At 35.7% G+C, this 12,646-nt stretch overlaps 1 protein-coding gene across 4 annotated transcripts in view; it reads left to right on the forward strand.

The window, feature by feature from the left end:
* The window catches only part of LOC138707413 (uncharacterized), a 64,123-nt gene extending 56,578 nt beyond the window's left edge, over positions 1 to 7,545 (forward strand). For 3 of the 4 annotated variants that reach the window (XM_069836800.1, XM_069836801.1, XM_069836799.1), the window contains exon 16: positions 2,266 to 2,354. In XM_069836800.1, the coding sequence (XP_069692901.1) occupies positions 2,266 to 2,339 (74 nt within the window). In that variant the 3' untranslated portion in view covers positions 2,340 to 2,354. Of the gene's footprint in view, positions 1 to 2,265; positions 2,355 to 5,404 lie in introns of those variants that run through there. The other variant, XM_069836802.1, reaches the window with a different exon arrangement.
* Positions 7,546 to 12,646: the final 5,101 nt, after the last annotated feature.

The raw sequence follows: 12,646 nt of genomic DNA on the forward strand, positions 1-12,646 counted from the left end.
ATACACAAGTGTCCCTGCATATACAAATTTTATAGTTTTGAGTGATGCCGGGGAGGAACTTTTCTGGTCCATTGACATATGTTTTGTAAGAATACACACAGATTGATGTGCGTGTGTGCATGCATGATATATGAGTACCTCAGTGAAAAAACGGCAGATCCCAACCCGCCATCAAAATGCATGTTTTACTAGAATTGTACACTGCTATGATATAGTAACATGTTGAGAAACGAGTTGTTGTTTTGGGATATGTCATTTGGCTGTAATCTGTATTCTTTGCTTCTGCAAAACTGCTTGCCGCGCTCTAGCCTAGTGGAAGATCGGCATATCCCAACTAGTCTCAGAATGGCGTCCGTAACGAGTGGAGTGGCTAAGTTGTTGCTGTGAAAGCTAGAAAACGATCACGAACTTCCCAGGATTGGGTGAAGAATAAACGAAAAATATGTAGAAATAGAGGGGAGGAATACATAAATGCATCGCACAAGCATGTGTTAAAAGTATAGGGTGAATTTGGTCTGGTGTTGTTGAATGCCCGAGTCGGTATGCCAATACAGTAGCCTTACCACCTAACAAAAAGACATGCTCTTTATGGAGTCCTATGATATGGGGGACTACAACAGACAGAACACCTACCTTTTTGGCCTTATTGAAAAATGTATGAAGAGGAAGGCTTATAAAAAATACAGAGTGAATCCAGACTATTTGCAAAGAAACTGGACTTACAAGTACTGTGTTCCTATTAACAATCGGTGAGTTTCTGTGTGCCAGAAAGCCCTGTTGTCAATATTTGAGTGACAGTACAGAGACTGTGAACAGTACGAGGTACGCCTATTATTATTATTATTATTATTATTATTATTATTATTATTATTATTATTATTATTATTATTAACATTGTTGTCAAGTATTATTATTATTATTATTATTATTATTATTATTATTATTATTATTATTATTATTTAGTACTAGTATTATTAATTTATTAGTATTAGTACTACTATTATTATTATTATTATTATTATTATTATTATTATTATTATTATTATTATTATGATTATGATGATATGTGTTTCCTGTGTGAGTTTTACGCGGTTTCCCCGTTCTAGGTGAAAACATTAATACGACACCAACGTCTCCAAAGAGGCATGTCTCACACCTTCGCAAGATCAGCGAGTTAGGCATACAAGTTGGCCACACAAAATGAAAGATGAGGACAAAGAAGAGATCAGGAAACACATAGGGTCATTTCCAAAGTACCAATCACATTACAGCAGATCAAGAACCCCAAATAAGACGTACATCTCAAGTGTCCACTCCATTCAGGAAATGTTTAATTTGTATGAACGCCATTGTGTAAAGATGAACCTGAGATTATTGTACTCATTTATACGTATGGCCATCAAGATGAGTGAATGAAATAAACACAAAAAGAAGAGGTCGACAAACAGTGATCACTTTCAACCTCAGGTACCCAAGTGGCCACTGTATCAAGCTGTCCAAGCATAATGACCTAATGAAACTCTTACCACTAATTCCTCCTGTTTATCATGACTTTTACAGAAATTTTAAGACTGTAAATGACACAAGTACGGGTGAAAACATCGAATTTATTGATGATGAGGCAGAGTTTGAGTAGTCATATATAAGTTATGTCTGTAAAGCTATCTTCAAGTTTGAATAAATACTGAGACACTATGCTTTCATCTATGGCACTAATGATTTGCAGTCGTATTTGTACATCTGTCTTCTTTCCTACAAACCAGGTTTGATATATGTATGTCCTATACATCAGTAGTAATTTACAATAAACTTTAACTGCAATTATCTCACAATTGCTTTCAGTTGGGATCTGCCGTTTTTCCACTGAGGTACTCATATATGAGACTTATACTATAGGCCTATATATGGAAGCAGAGAAAATAACATAATTTGCTATTTAGACATTTGTGGCTTGCAATTTGTAATAATATACAAACTGAGTGAAAAAGAACAAATACATCGTTTATTTTTTGTGTGCATTATTATGGAGTTAAAATTTGATGAAGAAAGATACACAATATATATTCACAGAGTTTGTTGTAATGTCTATTACACTGATTGCACATATTATCAGGCCCTACTTACTTGTACATTCGTCAACATAAACAGTCCTCTTACAATTGAGAATTTTTTTAATACTCTTAAACTCATTTGTAATGCCCTTTTACCTTGAACAATACCTTGTATTACATTGTGTGTACGGTATATATTTACTTTATATTACAGATGGCCCCGTGGAGGTCGCATTGGAGCCTCCACAATTTGTGACCAATGAGGCCCTAGAGCCACAGGATGAGTAACTGTGGTGGGAAGCTCAATTTATTCTTTTACTTGCATAAGTGAAAACTGAAAATGTATTCATTGTCAAGACGAAAGTGACAATACAATTTCCAATTATTGTTTTACAGGCTTATTTTCGTTTTTTCACTTAATGATCAAGCGAATTTATGATACTTTAACATGTTGAACATAGTGATTTAAGCATTCAGTATCACACTGCTACAGAAATTGGCCAGTGCTTCATGTATATATTTGACTTATCAATGCTGAATAAGAGCAACATGTTGGGATACTTTTTAGAAGAACTTGTGTTAATCATGAAATAACATTATAAATTCAGGTTTATAATAAGGCATGAGTTTGCTTCCATCTTGATTGAGTTTTTTCAGGGTTCCCCCCCCCCCCGAGTTATTGCCAATCGTAAGGTGGATGTCACATATTTTATGGCAAATCCTCGGCCTCATCTCGTCAAATACCATCTCTCTATCACCACTTCTATCGACGATAAAATAACCTAGATGTTGATATAGTAGTCAGAATATGACGTACAGAATTTTAAGTATTCTCCAACAGAAAATTGCAGAGTCTGCAAGGTCCGAAGTGCAAGCAAGCCCTTGCACCAAAACTACGAAACCCTGTGAAAGTTTCATTTACCATTTAACCAGCATTTCCACTCAATGCCTTCTGACATTTTTACGGTAAATGGTAAAACTGAAAATATTTATGAGAATATAATATTTGAAATTGCAATTAGCAATATAGATGAGGTCGTTCTGTGCGCAATTAATCGCTAGTTTTTCCGACAACCAAGGAGAATTATGTACGCATTTGGTCAATAAACTTTCAGGGGTAGAATGACAACTCAAAATTCTTCTCAGCTGTATGCATCTAGAACTGTTTGAGTAGGCCTGAAACTAAAAGGAGTGGCAGTAAGAGCTGAAACATCTGGAAAAATGCATCGTTATGTTGGGGTCCATCCAGGTGCATCGTGTATTCTTATGTCTTCTATTTTTAGCAAAATTGTTAAATCAGAGATACTTATAGATGTGGTTGTAGCTGCAATATGAAAACTCCTGTTTTCGAGTACAGCTGCCTTTATTCATTTCTTAGGCATATTAAATTTCAATTCCAGAATATTTTTTTAGTTTATTAGAAACATTTCATACTCATCGCTTATAACATAAGGGTGCTTAAATTTCATATGGTGTGAGGATGTGAAACTCTCTCATCAATATCTGTTCCATAGGGTATTCAAGCAGGGTGGGATAGTCAACATTGAATCAGTTAAAATCCATAGAGCGGTTCCATCATTGGCAGCATTAAAAAAATCTTAACACTGGGAAAATTAATTTTTGGCAGCACTATGTGATGCTATTTTATAATCCAACAAAACTTTGAAATGCTTAACTGTCTTTCCTATGTTGGAAAGAGTGGGTGAAGAAAGAATGATGCTGAAACTGATCAGAAAGAGAAAAAGGAATTGGTTGGATCACTGGCTGAGAAGAAACTGCCTACTGGAAGGAACGGTGAACAGGAGAAGAGTACGGGGTAGAAGAAGATATCAGATCATAGACGACATTAAGATATATGGATCATATGAGGAAATGAATGGGAAGGCAGGAAATAGGAAAGATTGGAGAAAGCTGGGTTTGCAGTGAAAGACCTGCCCTTAGGCAGAACACTAAATAAATGAATATGCACATGAGAACAATAAGTGATACATGGTGTGAAAGATAAACTCAAAAGTTTTTTTTTTTTTTTCTGACATGTGGTGATAATGCATTGTGCATGTGCATGACTGCATTGTTACTGAGAAAGCATATGCTGCATTTGTGAATTCAGCAGCAAATGAATTTCTGTTTGCTTTAATTGGGGACCTATTTAGTCCAATGAGAAGTTCTGTTTCATTGAAAGTGTAATTATAAGTAATGACACATTAAAGTTTTGTTATTGTATTTATTATAGTGAGGTTTTTCCTCTTTTTAATTTCAAAACCCCTCCCAGAACCAAATTCGTACTGTGCCACTGGTTACAATGAATAACAATATATTTTCGTAAAGTATTGAAATAAAAATTTTCTTCGATTATTGCCCAAACATTATTTTGAAAAACCTCGTTCAACAGTACAAGATATTATTGGAGCGTGTCCAGTTACCTAGCACTTTAAAGCTTTGTTTTCCCTATATTAATATCAATAACGCTTTTCAGTATATAACTTATTATGCTATTTAAGCAGCCAGATCTTTCTTTACTTCAGTAAAATGTCGTGGCAAGTTTTCCACGAAGTGTAGGGAATTATATTTGACAATTCAAGTTGTTTCATTGTTAAAGGCACACCTTTGAAGACATACCTGATTAAATGCAAATTTTCATAAAGCTTTTTAACTATTTCACTAACAACGTTACAATTTCATTGTGCGTTTTAGAGTTGTAATGAAGTTGAATAAAAATTTACAAAATATTTCGCCTCATTTTATGCCGAAATGCTGACGTCTGTATACATGTACAGATGAAACCATCTTCCCCGTGTCTGTTTTTGGCATGTTTAAGCACATGACAATGGCCTGTCTTCAAAATTTCAGTTCATACAGTACTTGTAGTGGCACGTCTTTCACTTGTTACAGATTCGATGACTGAGACATTGCTTGTTGTATGCTCCATCTATACCTTGTGCATTCAACTTCTTTCAATCATCAATCATCAATGAAATGGCAATGATGATCGAGGGCTACTCATAATTTAACAGGGTGTGAAATGCACTGGGCTAATGGGTGTTAGAAACCATCCCACATATATTTACCCTATAAGACAGTGGTCACTCAGTATGGGTGATTTTTTTAAGAGAAGTTTTATTGTACTAGAAAACACTTAAAAATCAGATACTTTAACAAAATGGAAACATTGACAGAGTAGCCTACAATGCACTAAGTGTATGAAAGATCAAGATAAAATATACCCAGAAGTTGTGAGTTTACAAATTTGAAAGTCATTTTGTGGATAGGTTACAATTTTCTCATCTGGTTAAAATGAACTTTGACTGTTCATTGGCGATTGAAAGAAAACTGATTGAATGTATTTGTTTCAGGTTCCAGTCTGGAGGAAGAAGGACCACGTGAGGCCTGAACACAAAATTCAGGATGCTGGATGTAATCTCTCTGGAATCTATGGCGAGGGGATGTCAGATTTAATATGTGAAAGAACTGTGAAATGAAAACTGAAATTAATGATACTGGAATTTAAACAAGTTTTTTTTTGTGAAACTAAATTGTCATTAAAGTAAAATCAATTGCAGTTGTTGCAGTACCTCTTATTTTTCTTTTTTTGTAATATAAGCCATTCAGTCATGGGCATCATTTCATTGCCAGAGATAATATCAATTGTGATACAGATCACAACTCTTGTTTGAGTTCCTTTTCATTAATATACAAAGCCATTTCTTTTTCAGTTACGTAGATATTAACATTAGTGGTAGTGAAACTTTGTTCTGTGTTCCACCTAAGGGGAAGGTCAAGGCCCACAAAGTGTAGTGATCAAAGCCTGACAAAGTTATATACATTCCATTTCTACAGTTATGCTGAGGACAACGGCTGCAACTACTTTGAAGTTTTCTTGCTCCTAATAGAGACGTGGAAAGTTATTCATTTTGTGGACCTTGGTGCCTTTCCTCTTTTGATTTCAAGGATTTGCAGGTGGACTTCAATGATTCATTTGTTTGTAATTACTGTAGTATCATTTATATTTCTTGAAAGGTGAGATTACTTGGCATAAACATTGAAATGTGATCAAAACAGAAGTTTGGAAGCAAGCTCAATGTAATCTTTTTCTCCAGTTCTTTATGTGTATTCCGTTCGCATTTTTTTACTTCAGTGTCATTTTTCTAAATTTCTATTTGACTTGTGCATTTCTGTTTCATCATCAAGGATTTTGTCATTGGTTTCATCTGTGTTACAAAGCATTGAAAATATTCTTCCTTTTAAAATAATTTCACTAAGCATACATACAGAAATTATAATTTTAATCACACGAGTCGGTCACATTTATAGCAGCAAAAAATTCTCATTGGGGTTTACACTCCTGAATTCTGATAGCAAAATTTTAAAATGTTCATGTGAATAATCTGACTTCTCAAGTAAGAATTTTTTCATGCTAGAGTAGTGGGTTTCCCCTATGCATTTTTCTAGTGAACTGTTAGGGTGTTTCATCGATATACTGGAAAGGAATATCTCTAAAATTTTGGAAACTCCTGTCGGTTTCGTCTTTGGTACAGTTAAGCAACTGAAGTACATTTGTCACATGGTTTCCTAAGAAGTGCAGCTTCAGACCTCAGTTTGTTCTGGCGTTATAATTCACCTCTTGCTCAAGAGTGAAACGTTAGCCTTTCTCATTCATAGATGGAAGCTGCATGGTGTGAACAGTGGCACACTGTTATTGGATAGTAAATGCTAAGCAAAGAGGAGGAAGGATGCTCTGAAAAAAAAAAAAAAAAAAAATTGAAACAAAATAATAAAATGTAAATACATACATATTCCTTGTCTCACTATTTTACCTCTATCATTTTGTGTGATAATTTTGTTGAAGCATGTAGCTGTGTGCTTACGTGTTTAGCTGGGTTGTCGCATGTTACTCCTGGATGTATTTTCTGATCTTCAAGGATAAATTCCCTTTGATCTTGGAGCAGCATTCGATGCTAAACATATTGAAATTCATTTGTTGATAGTCATGTTTGTTTCTGTAGCTATTCTTGTCTCTGTCCCCTGCTAGATTGGCAGCTGTTGTGCTGCTGCTTTCATCATGCAGTACAGTTACGTGAACTGCTCTTTGCTCACGAAACCAGGAGAGACATGTGAATCAGGCTACACTTCTAGGTTACTGAGTGACAGTTGCAGTAATGTTACCTGTAGACTAATCCAGAAGGAATTTCCGAAATAATTCACTATATAGTTGAGATACCCAAAAATTACATGAGTACCTGACCACTGCAAAGCCCAGAATTTCATAATGTCTGATACACTTGGAGAACAGAAAAAGCATGACCTTCCCCACATTCCAAGAGCTTGCATATTGTTGCAAGGCTGTGATTACATCCCAAGAGATTGCATACTGTTACAAGGTTGTGATTTTGCATACAATTAGCAAATACCATACTGTAATGCTTTAAAATTTGAGATCTGCCTGTAATGATTGATCATTAAATTTGTATCGAAAAATACAATATTGTTCATTATATTCCTCTTGTCAACATCACATACAGAAGAGAGAGATTGTTCTTCATGTCCTGTTCTAAAAAGTACAATAAAAACCACTAACATGATTCTTTTCATTTTAATCTAAATGCTAATTGAGATGTGTTTCTTCATATTCTGGCACTTCTTACAAATAAAGATGATGATGATGATGATGATGATGATGATGATGATGAAGATACTAATAATAACACTAATAATAATAATAATAATAATAATAATAATGTCTGTCGAATGGCAGAATGCACATGCTGTTAGACTGTGGATGGCAACTGTGGGAACAGTGGTTACATGAGTGACGGCATTGGCTTACAAGGAGACGATATGAGAGGATACACTTCTCTGATCGCTAATTTTTACGAAATTGTTTGAAATGGAAGTTAATGACGTAAAGTGAAGTGTAGTAAAATAAAATCACAACAGTACTTAAAGGCAACTAAATTATTTGTGAAAAAATTTGTGCCATGCCATCTTTTTAATGCATAAGAATTAATTTCTTAACGACAGTGGTAAGACTTGTTTAGCGTATTTTTTTTAGCTTTTATCTTTCTCATTATCTTAAATAAAGAGATGTACTGCAAAAACTCATTCAAGATTTTCACAAAGTTCCAGCACTGTGAAGTAACAGCATATCTGACCGTGAAACTAGCAGGCCCGGGAACAAATCCTGGTTGGAACAAGTTACCTGGTTGAGGATTTTGCCTGAGTTTTCCCTCAACTCATCACGAAGAAATGCTGGATAACTGACCCTGGACTCATTTTGCCAGCATTATCACCATCTCATTCAGATGCTAGGTGACCATAGAAGTTGATAAAGTGTTGTAATATAACCAATTCAGTACTCACCTGTCAACCAGCATTTTTTTTTTTAGAAAGGGTTTACAACCAAGAGGCTTCAAAACAAAGCTCACATAATAACATTCTTTAGTTTCAGTCTTGAAGTTGCCCGTATAACTCGTGTAGCTAAGGTTTTATTCTTCTGAATGACAATTGTCAATCACGCGACTTTTTACATCACAGTTTCTGCAAAGTTTCAGTAAGTATTCATTATCACTTTTGTGAATTGTATGCTATATCTTTAGGGATAATTTGTTTATTGATCTTCGAAGGATTGTAAATCTACGTTTATCAGATTCCTTCAGAGATTAGAAGCCATTCTCAAGTATTATTGTGAATTCAAAAATCCACTACACCAGCCCCAGAACAAGGAAATGGATCCAGGGGCCGTTGTTACCAATTTGGTAGGTCTCGAGACAAAACGACTAGAAATGGTGTGTGAAATGTTCAAAACGGACATGTGGCGACCATTTGAGAGGGATATCTGTGTAAATTGCTTGTAAATAATGAGGTATTGTAACGACATGTCTGCAGAAAACATTCAGGAATAAATACATTTGAAGGATAATCCAAGGATAATAGGACACAAGCTGTCAGTGACGTGCAGTCCACCCAAGCAACCCAAGCACTGCTTGGGCAGCACTGATTGATTATAAGAATCACGATATCTACGTAAATCCATGATTAAACTTTCTGTTTATATAATCTTTAAGTCCTGAAACGTTTCTAAATACGTTTTGTTAATTGTAAGTCGCGTGATGGGGCATATACAATGCACATACTGCGGTCCTGAGCTGGCAGCAGAGTGCCAGCCAAGTGTCCTCTTGGTGCTACTTGCTAGTGCTGATGACAACCCACGTCGTCATAACTTTTAACCAATGAGGGACTCCTCACGAGACTGCAGTAAATGTATATACCCCAAGCAACCGGTAGCCTGCCTGGGTTGTGCAAAGTCGAATGAGTGTAAAACGTACTGTTTCTCTCGTGTTTGTACCGGTACTTTGTAGTTACATTGTGTATGTGTATATAAGTGCAATAAAAAGTTTTGATTATATCTGATGATAATAATTTAATTCAGCAGCAAAAGCTAAATAGAGTAATTTAACTAAAGCAATACGGGATCATGATGTTGCTATTGCACATATTCGTGCTTCTAATGCACTCACGACTTTCGGAACTGTGCGTATTGAAACTGAGCTAAGTGACCAAACACAACAAAGTATTATTCTACATGATAAAAAGGTAACACGCAATAGAGACATTCTGAAAAGGCTTATAAACACCATTTGTTTACTTGAAAAACTGGAACTTTCATTTAGAGGGAACGGTAAGTCTAAAATGTCCAACAACCGCGGTAATTATTTAGAACTTTTGGACTGCACCGCCCACTACACCCATTGGTGGTGGTGGTGGCGGTGGCGGCAGCGGCCACTGGCATAGCTCTGTCGGCTAAGGTGCTTGCCTGCCTATCTGGAGTTGCGCTCGGACGCGGGTTCGATTCCCTCTTGGGCTGGTTGGGTTTTTTCCGAGGTTTTCCCCAATCGTAAGGCAAATGTCAGGTATTCTATGGCGAATCCTCGGCCTCATCTCGCCAAGTATCATCTATCACCAATTCCATCGACACTAAATAATCTCGTAGTTGATACAGCATCGTTAAATAACCAAATAAATAAAAAAATAGTGGTGGTGGCGGCTGCTGCTGCTGCTGTTTACTTTTGAGAAAAACAACTTCTGCATACAACGAAATATAAAGAAATTGCATCGAACATATTTCTATGAACCAATCGTGACTGCACAAGATATTTATGTAAAAAAGAACATGTCTATTTCTCAATTTATCCTGCCCTATAGAAACATTTCTTGTATGTGGACTTGTTCCCCTTTCATGTCTAACGATATATATTGTAAAAAAAATATTAAACGAAATATATTGTTATCTCTATTATTTAAATCGAAAGCTTTACTGTACGCCAATTTATGAACAATAGTAGAGAGTAGCACATAGAAACATTGAAAGCTGTTGACCAAACAATATACTTCGAATTTTCTTATTAATCTTCTGTGTTGTTATCAGTAGTGGCCACTGTAAGATCTCATTCCAGAATTCTTTCACATCCTCAGGTATGTACTTCACCAATTTCTTAATGTCCTCAATTTTTAGTTTCTTTATCGGACATTGTGTTGCATAAGCCTTGTCTATGGACAAATTGGGAATAACATTTTTCCTTGACAAGAGCTGAAAATTGTGATAGATCAAACCATCGAAGTACTCATATGCCACAATTCTGCCAGGATATGAACTCTCATACACACACATGAAATACTATGAAATATTAAAATTTATATTTTTATGATTGGGGATGGTTCGTCCAATGGACTCCATTGAAAGTATATAATTCTCTAGATGACAGAAACAACAAACTCGAATTTCTTATGATCGTGGACTAAGCGCCTTTTCAAAGTAAACATGAAAACTAAAATGTTGAAATCTAGACTAAGGAGATGCGGGACCTGTTCCCTTTTCATGCAGAATGAAAGAGCATGCCTAAATTAGTATGACTACAGTCATAACCTATTTTTGCCAAAACTGGGACTTATTCTCTTTTCATATTTAGTGATTCAATTAAAGGATGTTCTGATATAATTTATTCTTCTGTTAGCCCATATATTTAATTCTACTGGGTGGACGAGACGAAATGCCACTGCTTAACCAATAGGCTAGCAGCTCCCGCATGCTATAGGAGTGGTCTTCCTACCATCAAAGCGCAATAGTAATATGCAGTATGATAAAAACATAAAAGCTTACCTCATTCTTGGAAATGGTGGCCTTCTGCATTCAAACAAGCTTCACATCTTTTGAGCACATTTCCTAACTTTTTTAAGTTCATTTGCACAAATGTTTCGCACTTCTTGTTGGATATTTTCCTTAAGTTCATTCAAGGTGCGAGGGTTGTTCCTGTATGCTACACTCTTTAATGTCTCCCACAAATAAAAATCACAAGGATTTAGATCGGGGGACCTGGGGGGCCACAAACCACAACTCACAACGCAATCGCCAAAAACATTAGAGATTGCTTGCATTGAAACGTGTGCAGTATACACCATTGCATTGTTTTAAATAAAATATGCGTATTCTTTTTCCTCATCTGTGAGCTCTGTAAAGAAAGGCTGCAGAATCAGTTGCACACAGTGTTCAGAATTTATTGTGTCCTCAAAAGAGAAAGGGCCTATTATTCTCCTTTCTGATATAGACACCACACACCTATCTTTTCATCATGTAGCGACAATTCTAAGCTGTTATGGGGATTTTCAGCGCTCCAAAATCTATTGTAATGACTATTTACATCACTGAGGCAGAACCATGTCTCATCACTGAAAAAAACCAACGTGGGGTCTACTAAGCCATCATGGACTGATTGAAGGTACCAATTACAAAAATTAACCCTAGCTGCGTCGTCAGGGGCCAAAAGCTGGTGCATTACACGAGTTTTGTATGATTTTAACTTTAATAGTTTAGTGGCGAGTTCAACAGATTGTATTGTCTTTGACAACAAAGTGATGACCATGACTGAATGACTTACATTACAAAAAAAGAAAAATAGGAGCTACAACAACAAATAATTTTAACTAACATTTGGTTACCAGGAAAGTGTTAATTTATTTACCACCAAGTCCTTGCTTAACAACTGCAATTAATTTTACATTAATGACAATTTGTCTTCACAAAAATCTTGTTTAAATTCCAATATCATTAATTTCGGTTTTCCTGTTATAGTTATTTACAAATTGTAATTGAAGGTGGGGAGGGACCACATCCGGCATCCTGAATTTTGTGTTCATGTCTCATGCTATTCTTCTTCCTCCAGACTGGAACCTGAAACAAGTACATTCAATCAGTTTTCTTTCAATCTCCAATGAACAGTCAAACTTCATTTTAACCAGATGAGAAAATTGTAACCTATCCACAAAATGACTTTCAAATTTGTAAACTCGCAACTTCTGGGTATATTTTATCTTGATGCTTTCATACACTTAGTGCATTGTAGGCTACTCTTTCAATGTTTCCATTTTGTTAAAGTATCTGATTTTTAAGTGTTTTCTAGTATAGTAAAACTTCTCTTAAAAATCACCCATATTGAGTGACGACTATCTTATAGGGTAAATATATGTGGGATGGTTTCTAACACCCATAAGCCCAGTGCATTTCACACCTTGTTAAATGATGAGTAGCCCTCGGACATCATTGC

This window comes from Periplaneta americana, chromosome 10 (genome assembly GCF_040183065.1).
Source record: "Periplaneta americana isolate PAMFEO1 chromosome 10, P.americana_PAMFEO1_priV1, whole genome shotgun sequence".
NCBI classification, from domain to species: Eukaryota; Metazoa; Arthropoda; class Insecta; order Blattodea; family Blattidae; genus Periplaneta; species Periplaneta americana.